This window comes from Crocuta crocuta, unplaced genomic scaffold (genome assembly GCF_008692635.1).
Source record: "Crocuta crocuta isolate KB4526 unplaced genomic scaffold, BGI_CrCroc_1.0 scaffold77, whole genome shotgun sequence".
NCBI lineage: Eukaryota > Metazoa > Chordata > Mammalia > Carnivora > Hyaenidae > Crocuta > Crocuta crocuta.
Genome location: NW_027532172.1, coordinates 6,403,551 through 6,426,129, shown reverse-complemented (window position 1 = coordinate 6,426,129; position 22,579 = coordinate 6,403,551). Strand labels below are relative to the sequence as shown.

The 22,579-nt window shown below is 43.8% G+C and overlaps 2 protein-coding genes across 2 annotated transcripts in view; both read left to right on the top strand.

Moving 5' to 3' along the window:
- The window catches only part of RHOA (ras homolog family member A), a 49,816-nt gene extending 31,641 nt beyond the window's left edge, over positions 1 to 18,175 (top strand). The window contains exons 3-6 of the mRNA XM_077776936.1: positions 7,641 to 7,797; positions 10,796 to 10,916; positions 16,215 to 16,345; positions 17,280 to 18,175. Of these exons, the coding sequence (XP_077633062.1) occupies positions 7,642 to 7,797; positions 10,796 to 10,916; positions 16,215 to 16,345; positions 17,280 to 17,453 (582 nt within the window). The 5' untranslated portion in view covers position 7,641 and the 3' untranslated portion in view covers positions 17,454 to 18,175. The remainder of the gene's footprint in view (positions 1 to 7,640; positions 7,798 to 10,795; positions 10,917 to 16,214; positions 16,346 to 17,279) is intronic.
- Positions 18,176 to 19,547: 1,372 nt separating this feature from the next.
- On the top strand, positions 19,548 to 20,668 carry GPX1 (glutathione peroxidase 1). The gene is made up of 2 exons (XM_077777162.1): positions 19,548 to 19,875; positions 20,113 to 20,668. The coding sequence occupies exons 1-2, from the start codon at positions 19,615 to 19,617 to the stop codon at positions 20,470 to 20,472; spliced, it is 621 nt and encodes a 206-aa protein (XP_077633288.1). The 5' UTR covers positions 19,548 to 19,614; the 3' UTR covers positions 20,473 to 20,668.
- The last annotated feature ends 1,911 nt before the right edge of the window (positions 20,669 to 22,579 follow it).

The window sequence follows — 22,579 nt, the reverse complement described above, 5'->3', positions numbered from 1 at the left end:
TCTGGACACAGTTAGAAGGTCTTATCGACTTCTTGTGTGTGTGGTCATCAGTAACTTTGCAAGTGAGACTATCCCAGGAGGACTGAGGGGCTTTCATTTTGCCTATAGAATAGTAACGTTCCATTAACAAAGTCAGACACCAGAGAAGGCATACTCCGTATCCAAGTAAGGGTCACCTTTCTCATTGCTCACTGTTGTAGTTGATTTTGAGTTATAGCAGCCATTGATACTGATAACTGTCTGTGTTTCCTTTCCAGGGAATTTTCTTGGCCTTGTAAGTCAAAGGGTAGGACTAGGCCCTATATACTTGGTACACCGTTCTACTATGAACAATAACCACTAAGAACAGTCATCTAACCTCAGGTGCTACCTGGCTTTCTGGCAGCATTTTACAGAGATGTTTTCAGGTGTGAAGGATCCAATTACAATACAATGATGGTGGGAAGTACATAAAATTGGAGGCCATTGAGGAGCACCTGGGTAGCTCAGTCAGTTAAGTCTCCAATTTTTGATTTTGGCTCAGGTCATGATCTCACAGTCCTTGAGATCAAGCCCTGCATAGGGCTCTGTGCTGATAACGCAGATCCTATTTGGGATTCTGTATCTCTCTCTATACTTTTCCCACTAGTTCGTGTTCTCTTTTTCTCTCTCTCTTTCTCTCTGTCTCCCTCAATTATAGTCTGTTTTTCAAGAGAATGTCATTGAAATTCTCTACTTAGTAGAGCATATATCCACGTCCAAATAGTATTCTACACTGAAGTCTTTTTCAGTATTTTTGTGCTTGGCCAATGGTAGTTTGATTAGAATTTCAGTATTCCAGGCGGAGCTGGCTGGCTTAGTGGGAAGAGCATGTGACTCTTGATCTTTGGGTTGTGGGTTCGAGCCCCTTACTGGGTGTAGAGATCTTTGGAGTATGAGACATGGAATCACGTAGGATACTGCATGTAGCCCTTCTCTTGCTTTTCTTGGGCACCCTTTTCTATTTGTATATGGGTGAGAAATATATTAAAATATTGGTTGTTTTTGTTAACACTAACTGCTTGATGCAATATGCTAAAGTTTAGTCCACAGCCAAAACAGTTTTTGAGATTGTAGGGAAAGACTGGTCTTGTGATGGCAGATAACATAAATTGGAGTAGGTATATTTTCTGTATCCTCTTACTACCATCGAAGGTCTCCTTTTGTCATTTTTTTCCTTTCAACTTTTGTGAGGGTGGTGGCATAGTAACTTTTATAAAGGTTTTGAACTGAGGAAGAAATTTATAGTCATTTACATGTGACTTAAATAGATAGTTATAGCTATTACTGGAAAAATAAACCTTTACTCAAAGTTCTTAAGAATTATTTCTAAGACTGTATTCAGCCTAGAAAATGACACATCTGGCAGAGAGACTCAGTGTACTTAAAAAAAGATGCTAGATTGTAGCAAAGTTAAAGGAAAGACTAGAGTAAATTTTCTTGGGTCATTCCAGGAAATGACCTGCTGTTTGTACTTTTTACTTTTTGTCAACAACTCTGGTTATTGTATGGCCAGACTCCCGGAAATCATCTTGTAATTCTAGGCTTTCATTTTCATTTTGTCCCATAATCACTTGTAATTCTGTCTTTCTCACCAGTAGAGACTGGTTGGTTTTACACTTTTCCTGGGCTACATGTTTCCTAAGGAAGAAGTTCCAGAGCCTTTTTGATTGCTCCTCGACATTTTCATTTTATGTGTCTTTAACCACATTAGATTGAGAGAGCGAATTTCTTGAGAATTGAGTGCCTTTTCGGAAGGATGTCTTCAGAGCTGTCAGCCTTGTTTTGAACCAGGGATTTCCTGATGAATTTTGTATCCCATGAGGCTCTGGTTGTTTGACTTTGGGTACAAACCAATACAAATTAGGCCTGAAGAAATGTATAGAGTATATAAAATCTTGAAGTGATTTTGAGGGTATGAGAAAAACAGAAAATGATTTATAAGTCCTATCAAGATGTTCACAGTCAGACTAAACATAGAGGAACAATTTTTGAGAGATAATCTATTAATGTCTGTGCCCTGGATTCTAAAAATGAGGTAATCTATCCTTTCTCATTTAAAGAAATGCTTTTTGATTTTCTCTTTTCTAATATTTAATACTTATTACATGCCCACCAAAGTACTTAGCAAACCACATAAAGCCGCAGATAAATGTAAAATAGGATATTTGCTCTGAGGTGATTTGCAGTCTGGTTGGAAGACAAAACACAAATGAAACAAGTGTAGGACCTTGAGGCAGGTCCCATATCCATTAGGAACCCAAAGCCAAAAAGGAAAGAGGGAGCTGAACAGGTAGCCAGAGTGCTGGGCTATAAAGTCTGGTCTCAGTACAGAACTATTCTGATTCCATGCTCCGATGATTTTTTTTTTAATTTTAAATTAAGCTCCAAGCCCAACGTGGAGCTTGAACTCACGAACCTGAGATAAATTTATGAGTCACATGCTTTATGGTCTACTGACTGAGTCAACCTGGCGCCCCCGCATGCTCCTGTTGTTTAAAGAAGGATATCAAGCACATTTCCTGCTTACATATATGCTTAGCGTCATGCTTTCATTATTAGTATTATCCTCTATCTAATACTTTTGTGTAAAAAATAAAATAAAAGATCCTTAAAAATCACTAGGTCGGGGCGCCTGGGTGGCTCAGTCGGTTAAGCCTCCGACTTCAGCTCAGGTCATGATCTCACAATTGTGGGCTCGAGCCCCGTGTCAGGCTCTGTACTGATGGCTAGCACAGAGCCTGGAGCCTGCTTCGGATTCTGTGTCTCCCTCTCTCTCTGACCCTTCCCTGCTTATGCTGTCTCTCTCTCTCTCTCTCAGAAATAAATTTAAAAAAAAATCACTAGCTCATTTTATGGGTTTGGTTAAAACTTTGCAATGTCTGTATATACATAGCCAGATACATATTCATTCACTGCAGTATGTTAAGCATGCTGAGATCTCACAAATCAGTGATGGCAGCACTGAGCCCTTCCCATTATGGAATCTTCTGCTAAGGAGTTTATGCCATTTAAATTTTTTAAAAAAATGTTTTACTGTTTAATAATTTTTGAGAGAGAGCGTGCACAGGGGAGGGGCAGAGGATCTGAAGCAGGCTCTGCGTTGACAGCAGCAAGCCTGATGTGGGGCTCAAACTCACAAACCGTGAGATCATGACCTGAGCTGAAGTCAGGTGCTCAAACGACTGACCCAGGTTGTCAGGTTCCCCTGCAATTAAAATTTTAAAGCTAAATTTCTTAAGTTTTCTGGACTTATACATGTTTTCTTCATGTATCCCAGTAGGTTGTTGAATCCACTCTAGTTTGGGAAACTTTAGACAATCTGGTTTTGTGGGTTTGTATTGTTGAGGATGAGTTTGACTACAAGTAACAAAGACCTGAAAAATACCATTTTATTATTTTTTTAAGTTTATTTATTTATTTTGAGAGAGAGACAGCCATGAGTGGGGGAGGAGCAGAGAGAGAGAGGGAGACAAAATTCCAAGCAGACTCTGTGCTGCCAGTGCAGAGCCTAACGTGGGGCTCGAACCCATGAAATGGCAAGATCATGACCTGAGCCAAAACCAAGAGTCGGACACTTAACCGACTGAGTCACCCACGTGCCCTGAAAAATACCATTTTAAACAAAACAATTATTTATTTTTCACATAAAAGAAGTGTAGAAATTGGCAGTCTGGGGCTGAGATGGTAACTCCCAAGAAAAACTGGGATCCAGGCTCTTTGTACCTATTATGCCTCCAATTCCAGAATGTCGTATTCGTGTTCTTCATCCACAGTTCTACATCCTCATATCCCAGGATGGCTGTTCAGAAAGCAGTCCTGGTTCCAGGTTTAAGCAGCAGAAAGAAGGAAGGGAATGAAGAAGGGCATGTGACTTCACTGTAAGAAAGATTTTGTGGAAGTCCCACAGGCACTGCTGATTACATCTCATGAGCTAGAACTTTGTCCGTGGCCATACCTAATTAAGGGAAGCTAAGAAATGTAGTCTTTTTTTTTTTTTTAATATTTTTATTTATTTTTTTATTTCTAGGAGAGAGAGAGAGAGACAGCGTGAGCAGGGGAGGGTCAGAGAGAGAGGGAGATACAGACTCTGAAATAGGCTCCAGGCTCTGAGCTGGCAGTCAGCACAGAGCCCGACGCGGGGCTCGAACCCACAAACCGCGAGATCATGACCTAAGTGAAAGTCGGACACCCAACCGACTAAGCCACCCAGGCGCCCCTAAGAAATGTAGTCTTTTAGCTAGGCAACAAAGTACACAGCTAAAAATTGGAATGCTCTTTTAAGAAGCAGTGGTAGGAATTTGAGTGACCATTGACCATTATTCTTTGGCAAATGGAGGGATTCTGCAGGTTGTTTTTTAAGTGCACAATTCAGTGTCATATATTCATAATAATAGTATATTCATAGAGCCGTGCTCCATCTCCTAACAATTTCATCATCCCAAAAAGAAACCCCACCATTCCCTTAGTAATCATATCCTTTCCTTCTCCAACTCTTTTCCTTAAGCAAAAACCAGTTGACTTTGTCTGTATTTTCCTATTCTGGACATTTTATATAAAGGGAGTCACTTAAAAGGTGGTTCTTTGTGGCCAGCCTCTTTCACATATGTAATGTTTTCAGATTTCATCCATATTGTAGCATGTATCAGTACTGTCTTTTTTTTTTTTTTGCCGAATAATATTCCATTGTTTGGAGTATATATACTACATTTTATCTGTTCATTAATTGTTGGATGTTTGTTTGTTTCCACTTTTTGAATATGATGAATATTTTAGTGCTACTGTGAACATTAGTCCATAAGTTTTTGTATGGACATACGTTTTCGTTTTTCTCTGACGTATGTCTAGGAATGGAATTGCTGGGTAATATCTATTCAGATCCTTTGCCCATTTTTAAATTGGATTCTTGGATTTTTTTTGTTATTGAGTTTGTAGTTCTTTATATATTCTGGATCCAAATCAGCACCCTGAGCCAGACCACCCACCTAAGCTGCTCTTTTGTTGTGTTGTAAGGTTCTTTATGTATTCTAGATACAAGTCCCTTATTAAATATGTTACTTGCAAACATTTTCTGGTATTCAGTGTGTTGTCTTCTCATTTTCTTTCTTTCTTTTTTTCTTTCTTTCTTTCTTTCTTTCCTCCCTCCCTCCCTCCCTCCCTTCCTTCCTTCCTTCCTTCCTTCTCTCTACACCCAATGTGGAGCTTGAACTCAGGACCCTGAGATCAAGAGTTATGTGCTCAGGGCATCTGGGTGGCTCAGTGGGTTAAGCATCTGACTCTTGATTTTGGCTCAGATCATGATCTCACAGTTTGTGAGTTGAGCCCTGCATCAGGCTCTGCACTGTCCCCTGCCCCCAACTCCCTCAAAAAAACTTAAAAAAAAAAAAAAAAAAAANAAAAAAAAAAAAAGGTCACATGCTCTACCAATTGAGCCAGCCAGGTGCCCCACACCTTGTCTTGTCTTGTCTTCTCTTCTCTTCTCTCGTCTTCTCTCCTCTCCTCTCATTTGTTCATTTATTTTGAAAGAGAATACACACCCTCAAGCAGGGCCCATGGACTTGAACCCACAAACTGATCTTGATCAAGATCAAGAGCTGACCATTATACTAACTGAGCCACCCAGGCACCCCTTGATGGTATCTCTTGAAGCACAGAAGTTAGTTGCTAATGATGAATATTTTATTTATTTGTTTATTTTTTTTTAGATAGAGTGAGCGAGAGAGCAGGCGCCACACTCAGCACAGAACCTGACTCTGGGCTTGATCCCAAGATCTCTGGATCATGACCTGAGCTGAAATCAGGAGTCAGTGGCTCAGTCGCTTGAGCATCTGACTTAAGCTTGGGTCATGATCTCACGGTTCGTGAGTTTGAGCCCCCGTTTCAGGCTCACTGCTGTTAGCTCAGAGCCTGCTTCAGATTCTCTGCTCTGCCCCCACTTGCACGTGCGCACTGTCTCTCAAAAATAAACCATCAATCAATCAATCACATGGCCAAGAGCTGGAAGCTGACTAGTGTCTATGCATGGATCAATGGACAAACAGTGTAGTATATACATACAATGGAATGTGATTCAGCCTTAAAAGGAAGTAAAGGAAGTAAATGCTGACACATGATACAACATGTATGAACCTTGAAGACATTATGTTGAGTAAAATAAGCCAGTCACAAAAGGACAAATAGTGCTGATTCCACTTACACCTGAGGTAACATGAGACAGAAAGTAGAATGATGGTTGTCAGGGGTGAGTAGGGAGAAAAGGGAGATATGGAGTTAAATATTTTATGGTGTTAATGCTTCCATTTGTGCTTATAATCCATTCTGAGTTGATTTTTGTATATGATTTGAGGTATAGCATTCTGACTTCATTCTTTTGTATGGATCTATTCAGTTGTCTCAAAACCATTTGTTGAAAAAAGACTGTTTTTCCTCCATCAAATTGTTTTGGCATCCTTGTTGAAAACCCTAGGGGCACTTGGGTGGCTCAACTCATTAAGCATCAGACTTCAGTTCATGTCATGATCTCACAGTTCATGAATTTGAGCTCCGCATCAGGCTCTCTGCTACCAGCTTAGAGCCAACGTCATCCTCTGCTTCCCTCTCTCTCTGCCCCTCCCCCTCACTTAGATGGACTCTCTCTCTCTTCTCTCTCCTCTTTCTTCTCTCTCTCTCTCAAAAATGAATAAACATTTTTTAAAAAATCACTGGACCCTAAATGTGGAGGTTTATTTCTGGACTCTCATCTCCGTGTCTGTCTTTATGACAGTGCATCACTATCTTGATTACTGTATCTTTGCAGTAAGTTTTGAAATCAGGAAGTGTGAGTCCTGCAACTTTGTTCTTCTTTTTCACTATGTTGTAGCCATTCTGGGTCCATTGAATTTCTGTGTGAATTTTCTGTTTAGTTATTCGATTCCTGCAAAACAAGCCAACTGGTATTTTGATAAGGATTGTCTTGAATCTGTAGAATAATTTAGAGGATGTTGTCATTTAACAGTATTGTCTTCCAGTCTGGAAACATGAATATCTTTCAGTTTATTTAGATCTTTTTCAGAGTATGTTTTGTACTTTTGTTAAATTTATCCCTATTAATTTTGAGGCTATTATAGGTGAAATTGCCTTAATTTCATTGTCAATTTGTTCATTGCTAGGTTATAGAAATACAATTGATTTTTATATGTTCATCCTGTATCCTGCCACCTTGTTGAATTTGTTCTAACAATTTTTAGTGGATTCCTTGGGATTTTCTGTATATAAGATCATGTCATCCTCAAATTAGCATAGTTTTATGTATTCATTTCCAATCTAGATGTTTTATTTCATTTTCTTGCCTAATTACTGTGGCTAGAATTTCCAGTATCATATTGGATAGAAGTGGCAAGAGTGGCCATTCTTGTCATGTTCCTGATCTTGGGGAAAAGCTTTCAGTCTTCTTACCATTAAGTATAACCCTAGTTGTAGAGCTTTGGTATGACTTTTTGGTGTCAAGTGGAAAGGGGTACTAGCATTTTGTATTTGGGTGTGCTCTTAGCTTGTTCCCTATGGTCAGAAAAGTGTGTGTCATAGCCTAAGGCTATTGATAGCTTCTTGTTCATTTTAGATAACACCTTTGTCTCCTGTTTCAGCATGGCTGCCATCAGGAAGAAACTGGTGATTGTTGGTGATGGAGCCTGTGGCAAGACTTGCTTGCTCATCGTCTTTAGCAAGGACCAGTTCCCAGAGGTGTATGTACCCACAGTGTTTGAGAACTATGTGGCAGATATTGAAGTTGATGGAAAGCAGGTAAGTACACTTTTCTTAACAACTAGTATTGTTTCGCATGTCAGGCTATTCATAGAGCCTGTAGAGAATTAGGCCTTTTTGTCTCTTCAGTACACAATATAATAAAACATGTTAAATGAGAAATCCATTCTGTTCTGGCATCTTAGCCCAACTTTTTAACTGCTATCATATAGACTTTGCTCAATTCATATGTATTTTCATGGGAAGCCTTAGTGTATGTGTTCCTCACAGTTTATTTATATTTGAAATTTAATTTGTTGCCAGATGGATAATGCTAAAATGAACCTTTTTGTATGGATAGACTTCCTCCAGTTCTGTCTATTTTCTTAAGTGCTAAAGATTGAAATTACTATGTCAAGAGGTCCTTACTTTGTTTCTCAAAGGGATGTATTGATTTATGCCACCAGCAGTGTGATATTTAAAACATCCTCACATTTAGTTTTTTAAGATGATTTTTTACTTTAACATAACTGGGCTGCCACAGTTGCTCCAGCTGCCTGTTGTTGGCAGTGAGGACAGTATTTCTTCATGTCTGTCATGAAAGTCCACTGGCAAGAATAGAACAAAACTCTTCTGGAATTAGAGTATATGTAATTTTTAAAGATTTTTTAAAGTTTATTTATTTATTTTGAGAGAGAGAGAGAGAGAGGAAGCATGAACAGGAGAGGGGCAGAAAGAGAGAGAGAGAAGATCCCAAGCAGGCTCTGCACAGTCATCGTGGAGCCCAATGTGGGTCTCAGACTCACAAAATGAGATTATGACCTGAGCTGAAGTCAGATGCTCAACTGACTGAGCCACCCAGGCACCTCATTATGTGTATTTTTTTTTAATCTTCTGCTTCCTTTTGTTGTCAGAATAACCTCTTACACAGCTTTCTGTGCATCTTTTGAAAAGGAATGAAATTTCCACTGCAAGTGGGTCAGCTGAAAAGAAAACTAGAATAAAGGGCTCTTTACCAACAATTTGTGGCACATTAAGCCAGCTGCTCAGAATTCTAGGGTCCCTAAAGTAAAAGTGCCTGATAGCAACTCGGTAACCTCCAAGTTGGGTGAGAGTGCTGCCTAGGAATATTCATGTAAGAGTTTACAGCAATGGAGCCTAGGAAACCCTCTAAGATTCTAGGTGATTATTGTTCCAGGAACAGACATAGCAAAGATGGAAAGGCCGATTCTGATAAGAGACAGGCCCAATACCTGAAACATTTATTTATCAGGAGACAGTCATTGTTGGACGTATCTGACTAAACACACATGAGGCATGGAGGGGTCAAGGTAGTGCGATTTGGCAGAGAGTGAATGAGCTGTACCATTCTGAGGCCAGGTCTGTTATGAGGATTGGGTATCAGCATATTATAAATATACACAACAGGGGCACCTGTGTGGCTCACTGGTTGACTGACTGATTCTTGGTTTCAGCTCAGGTCATGCATGATGCCAGGGTTGTGTAATTGAGCCCCACATCAAGCTCTGTGCTAAGCATGGAGCCTGCTTGGGATTCTCTCTTTCTCTCTGTGTGCGTGTGCTCTCTCTCGCTTTCACTCTCGCTCTCTAAAAAAGGTAAATGAAAAATAATTTTTTAAGTAAGTAAATACACATACCAAACTGATGGTGTGTATACATGACAAATGTAATCAGCGTAGTGGAGGCTGTGAGTGATGCATCCCAGGGCAAAGGTTGAGGATGGAAAAGATAATTAGCCATCAACTTTAAGGAAAGAATGATATATAGAAACTCTAAAATATTGGCTATGGGACTCCTAGGTGGCTCAGTCGTTTAAGACTCTGACTTTGGCTTGGGTCATGATCTCGTGGTTCATGAGTTAGGGCCATGCATTGGGCTGTGCTGACAGCGCAGAACCTACTTCAGATTCTCTGTCTCCCTCTCTCTCTGCCCCTCTCCAGCTCTCTCTCTTTCAAAAATAAGATAACATTAAAACATTTTAAATACGGGCTCTGAAAATTCTAGGAGAAAAAGAGTATTCGACATATTAGAGGGAGAGTTCCTTGGGCCCCAGAGTGTCCCTGAGCAGGTGTTAAAATTGCACTCTGATTGTGAGAAATCACAGGGCTGCCTGCAGTGCTAGACAACATAGAAAGGGACCTATGTCCAGAGCCCAGGCATCTGTTTGCCCTCCTGCTACATGAAGGTGAGCAGGTTCCCAAGTACGAAAGGAGTACCCTGCTACTGTAGTGATGTTTGCAGTCAAACATTTTTTGAGGAGAAAAGGCACAGCCAGAGACCTTTCCTGTCAGCTCAGACCTTGCCTAACAGCATGGTGTCTTTTCTTACCCACCAACTCACATACAGTCTTCTCCACGTTTCCACATTTGAGCAGAATGAGGAGACAAAACAAGGAAGGGGTTGAGTTAGAATGTATTAGGAAAAGTTACTCAGGTCTGGTGTTTTCCCATCTTGCCTTATACACCTGGTGCACCTGGTGGAATATTGTTTAGTTTGATTTCCCTTCTTGTTCATCTGCTTTTCTATGTAGAATATTGTTTGTAATTAAATTCTCTACTTCTTACAAGTTACAAAGTTATTTTTGACTTGACATTCTGAATTATGTAAGTATAGTATTTTGAGAAATTTTAACCTAAAACTGTTACTATTATTATTAATTAAATGTTTATTTAATTTGCGAGAGTGTGTGCGTACAACTGGGGGAGGGACAGAGAGAGAGGGAGACAAAATCCCAAGCTGGCTTTGCGCCATCCGCACAGAGCCTGACACCAGGGCTTAAATTCACGAACTGTGAGATGATAACTGGAGCCAAAACCAAGAGTTGGACATTCAACTGACTAAGCCACTCAGGTGCTCCTCAACCTAAAACAATTTAAACATACCCTCCACCTCAGGCTTGATGCTTAATAAAAGTGAATACTCTTATGTTTTATTATTTGGGATAGTTTGCCATTTAAATGTACTTTGGTAGAGTACCACTTCTTCTGGAAATAAGTAGGATTAACCTTGTACTCATGTGGTTATTTTTCTTATCACAGGTAGAGTTGGCTTTGTGGGATACAGCTGGGCAGGAAGATTATGATCGCTTGAGGCCTCTCTCCAATCCAGACACTGATGTTATACTGATGTGTTTCTCCATCGACAGCCCTGATAGTTTAGGTGAGTAGCCCTGCAGCCTGATGTTTGTCACTGCCCATTTGCCTGGCCAACACCTGGTTTCTTAGGTCCTCTCTGGGCATCAAGTGGTTGGAAAGCAAACATGATCTTCATAGAAGGCATCATCAGTGGCCAGAGTCCTAGAGCCTTGGAACTATCTAAGATTTGGAGAAGCTTTTGTGGGTGCCCACACGTTTTTTCAGTACTTCATATTGAACTTGTTGCCTTCTGATATCTAGACTGGTGATTTGCTTTTTCCTGGTAATGTTTTTAAAGCCCTATTCTAGCCTTTTTCTAAAGTGTCTTACCCATGGAGGAGGGCACTTGTGGGGATGAGCATTGGGTGTTATATGGAAACCGACTTGACAATAATAAACTATTAAAAAAATAAAAAATAAAAAAATAAAGTGTCCTGGCTAATGAAGAGAGACTTGAACTTGACTTTTCCACTAGGTCAGTTGGTGATTCTCTTAGTAGCTACTTCCCTTCAGAAAAAGACTGTGACTATAACACTGACCTCACACTCTGCTAAACAGGGCACCAAGACCTGAAACAGAACTTACTTTCAGTTTGTGCTGAAGATGACAAAATGTCTCTTGATAATGCAGTGCTTTGTATTGACAGGGTAGCATGTGGGCCAAGAATATTGTCATCGTTAACACAAACAACCCTGGAGGGCCTGGTGGTATGGGCTTGTGCTGGCCAGTTATAGTTATGTGACCTTTTTTTCTTTGTCATGGATGTACTCATTTTAATGTGGGGCCCTCCAAGATTTTGAACCACTTGATTAAGGTTCTGCATCCCAGGTCAAGCTGAGATTGAGCCTCTGAGCAGTGTCTCATAAGACTGAAACAGAGCAGATATTCTTTGCCATTGGTTCACTTTGGTCATTTTCAACATTGTTTTAGTTTTGGTTTTTCAAATTAATCTGGCTTCCTTTGGGGTCTGTTGGAAGGGCCTAGACAGTAGGGCAGAGCTTTAGACCACAGAAAAATAGAGCCATGTGAAACCCTCCCCTCACATACACATCAAGGACTTTGTCTAAGTCCTGTGGGAATGAAGAGGAATGTGTGCCCTGTAGCTCATCATCCAAGGTATAGTCCTTTAGGGACAAAAACACCTTTAGAGTAGAAAGTTACTCTTCAGTCTCACTTTAAAAAAAAAAAAACATGTCTAGGGGCACCTGGGTAGCTCAGTTGGTTAAGCGTCCAACTTTACCTCAGGTCAAAATCTCGCGGTTTGTGGGTTCGAGGCCCATGTCAGGCTCTGTGCTGACAGCTTCCTCAGAGCCTGGAGCCTGTTTCAGATTTTGTATCTCCCTCTCTCTCTCTGACCCTCCCCTGCTGATCCTGTGTGTCTCTCTCTCTCTCTCTCAAAAATAAAGAAAACATTAAAACAAATTAAAGAACATGTCTCCTGGTCTCAACGGAGGTTCTTTAGCTTTTGACCTCTGTCTATTTACTGGCCATGACTTGTCTCTTGCTGGCCCTTTCCAACATGGAGGGCAGGCTCTGGGGAGGAGACAAGAGGTAGAAAGTAGAGAGGCAAAGAGAGATGGATCTCTGAAGTACAGACACACCTGGGGAGAAGGTCTGATGTTGGAGGATAGATACTCTGCCTTCCCTGGAAGTCACTGCAGGAGTGTGTTAGGTAGGTGGAGCCCCTTTGCTAAGCTGACTGAACTAGCTTGGTTTTTCCCTTTAAAAGTTTATTTTGTTTTGGCCTGGGTGTGGAGGAAAATCTCCCCAGTAGTTTGCTCAAGAAAATGTATTATGGGAACTCAAAAGCCTGGATCAAGCTATGCCTGGCTGACTCAGTCTGTAGAGCATGCGACTCTTGATCTTGGGGTTGTGAGTTTGATCCCCACATTGGGCATAGAGATTACTTAATAAGAAAAAAAAAGTCTGGGTCAAGAAAATGAAAAGCTAATGCCAACCTAATGCTGGATTTGATTTACTTGAATGGATGTTAGACCATGGCCCTGTATCTAGGTGTAGGATAGCAAGTTTAATCAGGAATCAGAATTTCGGTGTGAGAGTTTTAGCCCTGCTGCCAGCCAATCCTATGATAATTTACTATTTAGAACCTCTGCTGTCTGGACTGGCAGTTGTTGTCTAGTCTGTATTCTAGTTGAGACCTGGGGTAGCAAACTTGTAAAAGACCAAATAGTAAAAACTTAATCTTTGTTGGCCATATGTTTTCTATTGCAACTACTCAACTCTGCTGTTGTATCACAAAAGCAGCCATACAAAATATATAAATGAATGAACTTGGCTGTGTTCCAGTAAAACTTTACTTATAAAAACAGACTCCAGGGGCGCCTGGGTGGCTTAGTTAGTTAGGCATCTGCCTTTGGCTGATTTTGTGGTTTATGGGTTCAAGTCCCTCTTTCTCTGCCCCTCCCCTCCTCATGCACGCGCTCGCTCGCTCTCTCTCAAAAGACTTCAGACAAGATTTTATTTGCTGATCCCTAATCTAGATGGTAAGAATTCCTTTTCTTTGAAGTTATTTATGAAAAGCAGCAAAGATAAGACAGAGACAATTCATTTTAATTTTAATTTATGTGTCTTGAATTCCAGGAGTTAGGGAGACTATTGGAGTAATAATCTCTCTTTTTGTTTTTTGTTGGGTTGCTTGTTTTAAGAGAGAGAGAGAGAAAGGGTGCAAGTGAGTGAGGGGCAGAGAGAAAGAGAATCCCATGACAGGCAGAGAAAGAAAGAGAGAGAGAAGCAGGGCTCAACCAGGGCTCGTGCTCACCTGATGTCAGACTTGAACTGTGAGATTATGACTTGAGCCAAAGTCAGATGCTTAATGACTAAGCCTCCCAGGTGCCCCCCCCCCTTTTTATGTTTATTATTTATTTTGAGAGAGGGATGAGCAGGGGTTGAGCAGAGAGAATCCCAAACATGATCCAGTCTGCCAGCACAGTCCAATGCAAGGCTTGATCCCACAGACTATGAGACCATGACCTGGGCTGAAATCAAGAGTTGAACACTCAGCTAGCTGAGCAACCCTGATGCCCCTGGAGTAATAATTTCATATATTCAGCAAATATTATTGAGCACCTATTTATAGAAGAAACTTTTAGATGACGGGAGACAAGAGCAAAACAATGGCAGAACCGAAAAAAACGTTAACAGTAAATCTGATAGTAAGAAATGTCACAAATAACATTCGTAGAGGTGGGTATGAAATGGTCCATGGTACTATTGTTTCAGAGGATGACTATGGGATGGTCATTAACCTGGCTTAAAAGGTGACTTCTGAGAGACACCTAAATTAACTGAGGGAAGCCAATACAGATACCCAAAAAAACAGCCTTCCAGGTAGAGGGAACAGCAGGTGCAAAGTCACTGAGGCAAGAAGAGGAAGGTAGGAATTGAGTGTAGCAGCAGGGATGGGAGTGAGCATTATAGAGCAATGTGGTTAAGGTATGGGCCTTTCCTTTCCTTATGATACTGGAGCTCTTGGAGGGTTTGAACAAGGGAGTGATGTCTTACCTTTTTTTTTTTTAATGTTTTATTTATTTCTGAGAGGGAGAGGGAGAGCGAGCATGAGCAGGGGAGGGTCAGAGAGAGAGGGAGATACAGATACAGAATCTGAAACAGGCTCCAGGCTCTGAGCTGGCTGTCAGCACAGAGTCCCAACACAGGGCTCGAACCCACGAACCATGAGATCATGACCTGACTGAGCGACACAGGCGCCCCTCTCACTTAGCTTTTAAGTTAAGTGTCCAACTTTGGCTCAGGTCACAATCTCACAGCTTGTGCGTTCAGTCCCCACGTCAGGCTCTGTGCTGACAGCTTGGAGCCTGGAGCCTGCTTCAGATTCTGTGTCTCACTCTCTGCTCCTCCCTCACTCATGCTCTGTTTCTCTCTCTCAAGAATAAATAAACATTTACTGAATTACTTTTTTTTTTAATGTTTTATTTATTTCTAGGAGAGAGAGAGGGAGACAGTGTGAGCAGGGGAGGGTCAGAGAGAGAGGGAGTCACAGACCGAAACAGGCTCCAGGCTCTGAGCTGGCAGTCAGCACCGAGCCCGACGCGGGGCTCGAACCCATGAACCGCGAGATCATGACCTAAGCGAAAGTCGGACGCTTAACCGACTAAGCCACCCAGGCGCCCCTAAAAAAATTTTTTAATAAAAATGAAAAAAAAAAAAAAGTGATCTCTGTTGTAGCCGAACTGACCATAGGTGCACAGGTAGGAGCAAGGTTTAGGGCTGAGGCTGTTTGGCTTTGTTGTTAGATGTGCTGACCCTTTACTCTTTATTGTTCTGAGGACTGGAACACTGCACTTCTTTGAGAAACTGTTTCAGAACAAACCTTTGAGTATCAAGTTATGACATTAGTGATATAATCAACTCTGTGGCTACTATAGCAAAGGAAGAAGGAAGCATTCAAGTGTCAATCTTGGGTGCTGAAGAGTGGAGCATTGAATTACAAGAGAGTTTCCTGACCTCACTCATGTAGTTTCTTTACCTGATGTGGTTTTTCAGCCAGAAGACAGACCATCTTTCTGTATTCTGAGTAATTCTTGCCTTTTGGTAATTTGTCTTGAAGTCATAGAACAAACAGTTTGTCTCTAAAATATAGACTCCAAGCAGACCATTTAAATGATTGCCATACTAAGTACTTTGTATGCATGAACTCAGAATAATCCTATGTAAGGTAAATATTATTATTATCCCCATTTTGTAAAATCATGCCCAAGGCAGAGGTGTGGGAGGTTGAACCCGGGCCACTTACACACCATGATGTATGTCCAGCCTTTCTAAATTAGTAGAGTTTTGGCAAGAAACTACAGCTGGTAATCATTTTCATTTGAAATACCAATAACCTGCATGATGGGGGTCATGCTGAAGGTCCATAAGCAAGGTGTAGAGAAACCATGTGGACCCTGGGCCAGCTGTAGCCCTAGAATGGAGACCTTTTCTGTAAGAGGTGGTCAGAGTTACTAGCCAGCAGTGACAGAGATGGTCCATGGATAGCTTTCCTCTTCAGTCAGGTTGCAGCATTGTGGAGCCACCCTGTGTTCTGGACCCTTTCCTCCTCCAGAGGCTTTAACTGGGTCCCACTCCCACAGAACTGAGCTCTTTAGTGGGAACTGAGGAAAGCTGAGGATTCTGTGCTTAAGGGAAGGGGGTAGGATTTTGTCTTTTACTGTGGTTTTAAAACTAGTGAGATTCCATTAAATGTCCAGCATACTTTTTAAGTAGCTTCTTTGCAGTTTACCTAGGGTTCTTAGAGATTCTTCAGGATAGAATTATATGTATCTTGTATGTATTTTGCTTCTTTCAGAAAACATCCCAGAAAAATGGACTCCGGAAGTCAAGCACTTCTGCCCCAATGTGCCCATCATCCTGGTTGGGAACAAGAAGGATCTTCGGAATGATGAGCACACAAGGCGGGAGCTGGCCAAGATGAAGCAGGCATGATCTGGGGCAGGGCTCTTTTCCCGTAGCATTCTTGAACCCAGGGTTGGATGTTCAGGGGGCCCAGTGGAAACTCTCATAAGCCACGCTATTTCAGAGAAAGTCCCAGAAACCTGTTTTTCTCCATCTGTCCCTCATTCACTGGGGCCTACACAGAGGGTCCCTAAGACTCCCTACTCATATGACATGGGAACCTCTCCTGTGGGGTAGCGCTGTGCCTCCAAGGAGTGCCTGCCGGAGCAGGGACCAACAGCAGCAGTAGTCAGTGCTCCAAATGCAGGAAGTTTATCAGGCTCTTGATTTCCCTCTCCAGTTATTACCTTGGTATATATGAGGCCAAAGATTGAATTGGTGGCAACCAAAGGATCAGGTAATCTTGATGACAGGGAGTCCAGACAGAGCCCTGATGTCTTTATAAAAGTGATGTTGGAGTTGGCATCTTGGCTTCTGAGAAGCCAGGTGGCCCAGTGGCAGGGCTTCCACCGTGCAGGACAAGAGCCATGGGGTCTTTAGTCCAGGTTCTCCCACTGAGGTTTCTCCGTCCAGGTCAGGATGTGTTTACTTCCTTGGACATTTAGTCCTCTGTGAAGCTAACTACAGGAACCCCAGTGCTTACCCTGAATCAGTAGCTTGGATAATTTTTCCCTTGATTCCTTCCTCAACCTGCAAGGCTTCTCTGGCCTCTCCCTCTTTTCATTCTACTTCCCAGAGAAGGGCTTGTTTAATAGGGATATTATATTGGGGATGGGGAGGGTCACTGCATGTGAGTTTCATAAGACAGAACTCAAATCTGGGTTTGACAGCTCTTTGTTATTATTATTATCACTATCATTATTGGCAGCTTTTTAAAGAAGCCTTTTAAGCTGAATTTGAGTACTCTACACTTCATATATCTGATACTTAACTGAAAGTGTTCTTTTCTCTTTGCTAGGAGCCGGTGAAACCGGAAGAAGGCAGAGATATGGCGAACAGGATTGGTGCTTTTGGGTACATGGAGTGTTCAGCAAAGACCAAAGATGGAGTGAGGGAGGTTTTTGAAATGGCCACGAGAGCTGCTCTGCAAGCCAGACGTGGGAAGAAAAAATCTGGGTGCCTTGTCTTGTGAAACCCTGCTGCAAGCACAGCCCTCATGCGGTTAATTTTGAAGTGCTGTTTATTAATCTTAGTGTATGATTACTGGCCTTTTTCATTTATCTACAATTTACCTAAGATTACAAATCAGAAGTCATCTTGCTACCAGTATTTAGAAGCCAACCATGATTATTAATGATGTCCAACCCACCTGACCACCGGGGTCCTTCTGACACCGCTCTTTAACAGCCCTCCTCTGCACTCCCACCTGACACACCAGGCGCTAATTCAAGGAATTTCTTAACCTCTTGCTTCTTTCTAGAAAGAGAAACAGTTGGTAACTTTTGTGAATTAGGCTGTAACTACTTTATAACTAACATGTCCTGCCTGTCATCTGTCAGCTGCAAGGTACTCTGGTGAGTCACTACTTCAGAGCTTTACTCCTTAACAGATATTGGCATAACTCTGTGATGGGCATCCAATTTTTGAAAATGTGCTCATCCAGAAAGACCCAAGTCCATGCAGCTGTGGCAGAGTTACAGTTCTGTGGTTTCATGTTAGTTACCTTATAGTTACTGTGTAATTAGTGCCACTTAATGTATGTTACCAAAAAATAAATATATCTACCCCAGACTAGATGTAGTATTTTTTGTATAATTGGATTTCCTAATACTGATATTTGTCATCCTTGCAGAAAGTGTATTGGTTTTTTAAAAAAGAAAGTGTATTTGAAAATAAAGTCAGATGGAAAATTCATTTTTCAAATTCCCGTTTTGTCAGTTTCTCTGATGAAAGATGGCCATATCACCTGTTTTCGGCCCCACGTATCCTAGTATCCTCTCTCCAGAGCTGGGCTAAAGAAATAGGAATTTGGTTTCATGCCTGAGGCACTTAGACACTTCAGAAGGTGGCATAGCCTGTCTCACCTGGACTGCAGGCTCTGGCTCTAGTTCACAGGCTCCCTTTCCTCACTGTATCCAGGTTCCCTCCCAGAGGAGCCGCCAGTTCTCTTGGGCGGCACTCCGTTTCTCTCTTCTCTCCAGCTGACTAAACTTTTTTTCTGTACCAGTTAATTTTTCCAACTACTAATAGAATAAAGGCAGTTTTCTAAACTTCCTGTATCCTCGTGTTTGTGTTGCTCTCTCCAGGGCTGGGAGCGGGAGGATATACCCAGGATATACCCAGCTGTCCTTGGAAGGTTCCTTCAGACTGCAAAATATGTTTCATTTGCCCCCCACCTTACCCCCCAAACTGGCACTAACCTGGCTCCTCCTAAGAAGGTGGAAACAATTGTTTTGTGTCACATTTAAGTTCATAGTGGCTTAGTGTGGGGAATGCAGTGTACTGAAGAGAGTGAGGGGCACTCCAAGCATTCATTCCTCTGGACGAATCTTAGTGTGGTATTTTTCTCTTCCTGTCCATTTTCAGTGTCTAATACTTACAGACCTTAGCGTGGGGTTAAGATGATTAGGTATGGAAGATGGCCTGAAGTCTGCTGGGTCCACGTGGCTCCTTGGGAAAAGCAGTGAAAAGAGCAGTGCCACACTGGTGATGTGGATGAGAACGTGCTCCAGGCTGCCCCAGAACACAGGGAAATGAGTTAGAGCTGCATTTTGGAGCCTGGGCCCTGGTTGTCCCGGGCGTTGTCCACTTTTCTCCAACTTACCCTTTCTAGAGCCACAGCGCCTCATCGCAGAGAACTTGCCTTGGCAGGCACTGCCAACTGCACCACCTCGGCAGGTTACAACTTGCTCTGTGCCCCTGGTGACAATAGGGCACAGACTACAAGAGGAGGGATACGGTTTATGCTGGGAGGCCTGTGTGGCCAGGAGCGGCGCCAGCTGCTGTTGCTGGCCAGTCCCGCTGGGCCCTGCCCTAACCCTTCACTAAAAACCTTTAAGAAAGAATCTGAGCGCTCTTGGACCTGAGGCCCGGGTTGGGTAACTCGCGCAAATGCCGCTGCTTTGGTTAGACGAGACCCAGCCTGCCTGCGGCTCTGCACTGCCTGGGCGGTGTCCGCATCCGGCCCGGCCGCACCCTCCCGCGCGGCTGGAGAGAGGGAGGAGGCCGGATGAGGCGGGGCGGAGGGTGGAGAAGCGGCCGGAAAAGTGCCTGCACCACGTGACCCCACAGTCTGCACTGTCCCCAGCCGAAGCTCCTCACTCGTCGTCTGCTCTCCTGTCCGACAGTCCGCCATGTGCGCTGCTCCGCTCGCGGCCGCTGCCCTCGCGGCTGCGGCCCCGCGCTCCGTGTACTCATTTTCTGCGCGCCCGTTGGCCGGCGGGGACGCCATGAGCCTGGGTTCCCTGCGGGGCAAGGTGCTGCTCATCGAGAATGTGGCGTCGCTCTGAGGCACAACCGTCCGGGACTACACCCAGATGAACGAGCTGCAGCAGCGCCTTGGGCCCCGGGGTCTGGTCGTGCTCGGCTTCCCATGCAACCAGTTCGGGCATCAGGTGCGCCGCGCGGGGCAGAGCGGGGTGGGCGTGCGACCCGGGCTGGGGGAGCGCCAGCGGGCGCGCGGGCCCCACAGCAGCAAGCCCTGGCAGGAGAGAGGCGGGCTACTCGCTTTTGTCCCGGCTGGGTTTCAGGTCCGCCTAGGGATTGTGACTCATCGAGAAACTTCTGGTTTGCGGTCCGAACGTTCCCCTCCCTTCGCGGCCCCGAGTTCTAGCTGCTCTTCCCTCCCGCAGGAAAATGCTAAAAACGAAGAGATCCTGAATTCCCTCAAGTACGTCCGACCTGGCGGCGGGTTCGAGCCCAACTTCACACTTTTTGAGAAGTGCGAGGTAAATGGCGCGCGGGCGCACCCCCTCTTCGCCTTCTTGCGCGAGGTTCTGCCTGCCCCCAGTGACGACGCCACTGCGCTCATGACCGACCCAAAGTTCATCACCTGGTCGCCAGTGTGCCGCAACGACGTCGCCTGGAACTTTGAGAAGTTCCTGGTGGGCCCAGATGGTGTGCCTGTGCGCAGGTACAGCCGCCGCTTTCCAACCATCGACATTGAGCCTGACATCGAAGTCCTGCTGTCCCAGGGGCCCGGCTGTGCCTAGGGCAACCTTCTTATCCCTGCTGCTTTGCTGTCACAGCACCGCTCTCTGGGGATTTCATCCATGACGGTGTTTCCTCGAAATCTGCATAGAGGAACGCCTGATTTCCAGGAGAATCCCGAGTTGGGCGCTTATCCATCCCAGCACCCCCTCCCCAAACCAAGGCTCTTCACTAATAAAGTGTTGGGTATCAGCAAAACTGAGTATATATCCTATGTCAGTTGGGGACATCTTCCCAAGTAACCAAGCCTTAATTCCCTATGCTTTTGTTTGCAGTGTGTAGAATCTACTCTTTCCTGTGTGGGAAGCCTGACTCCTGTCCGGGTGTTTTTCCCTTGGCCAGGATATACAGTATGGCCTCTACTTCCTAAGTATCTGCTAGGCATGAAATGACATTGACAAAAAAATAAATAAGTAACACTGTGGATTCACACTCATATTCAGAATTTGTGGCCTCACAGTTGTAAGCCCATGCACTTTTACAAAGTTATTTTCCATTACTTTGACAGATCTTTGCATGTTGCAACCCAGGCTTATTTATGTCTGCTCTGATGCTGCCCTTACTGGTTGTTACCTCTCCCGTATTCAGTGTATTCAGAGTGAGAAGAGGGGCACCTGGGTGGCTCAGTCGGTTGAGTGTCTGACTTCGGCTCAAGTCATGATCTCAGGGTTCATGGGTTTGAGCCCCACGTCAGGCTCTGAGCTGACAGCTAGCTCAGAGCCTGGAGCCTGTTTCAGATTCTGTGTGTCTCCCTCTCTCTCTGACCGTCCCCTGCCCACACTGTCTCTCTCTCTCTCTCAAACATAATAAAACATTTAAAAAAAAAAAAAGAGTGACAAGAGTATACAACTGGCCCTTCTGTGTACTGCATGGCACTTAACAGTTGGAATTGCTTGCTTGGTCAGGCTCAGGGTAGGGGCTTATCTTAGAGGCCAGTGACTGCTTCTCAGGCGTGGTTTGGGTCTAACCTCTCCCATATGTTGGCTCTGCTGTCAATCTTTTGAGACAGATCTGTAGCCACTTCCTATCGCCAGTACAGGGGCTTCTGCAGGGCTTAGATGCAAGTTCTGCTTGGGCAAAGATGCAGAAACATGTTAGCAGTGTCACCCAGTCCAGGATGTGGGCTCATCATTCAGTCCTGGGCCATGCGTTCTGTTACTTTCAGGAATGCAGTCCTCAGGAAGGTAGAAAGAGATAATACAGAATTACTAAAAGCTCTGAGGTAGTACAGGGTACTTTGAGAACAGGAGAGCCAGGCCCATTTGGGAGGATCATGCTTCCCTCCTGGAGGAAATGACCGTGAAGCCGAAGAGGTCAAGAAGCAGTCAGCTGAGGAATGAGCTGATGGGGGGTGGACAGGCAGGGAGGACAGTGTGCAAGGGTCGGAGGTGGGAAGGTGACGTCACTCACTAAGTTGGACAACAACAAGGGCAAGGAGATTTGGGGAGGAGAGTGTATTCAGATTCAGACATGAGACATTCAGATTTTGCATGAGACATCCAGAAGGAATATCTGGAGCAGGTGGTTACAAGAAGCCCAGAAAAGGATTATGGCTTGGAAACAAAGGTCTAGCCAAGGGGACAGTAAGTAGCCATCAGAGAATATGAGATCACCTGGGGAGAGTAGCAAGAAAAAAGTCAGGCAGTGGGGGCCAGGCCTGAGGTCTATGGATTCAAAACCCTGGGTCAGGTAACAGGCATAGCTGGGAGAACAAGGATGGAGTCAAGGAGCTATGAAAAAGGATATTTCATGAAGAATGGTTCATGGGGCAAGTGATAATGGATTGAATATTCCTCATCAAGTAGAGTTTCAGGGGGAGAGTAGGAGCTGAAGCCAGATAGCCAAGTGCCCAAGATGGGCCAGGTCCTGTTCTAGGAGCTAAACACAGAACAGAGACCCCAAGAATCATCATGTCCCATGGCCCACATCCAGAGATAACTACTTTGGAAAGTCTAGGGACTTAGGAGATTGTAGGACCTACAAGCTGGACCTGAGCACAGACTTTCTGTTACAACCCTCCCCTTTCCTGTAAAGGGTCAGTCAGTGTGGCCCAGGCCACATTCTCTGGTGAGGCTCCTAGATGGGAACCCAGGACTTCCTGTACGGACT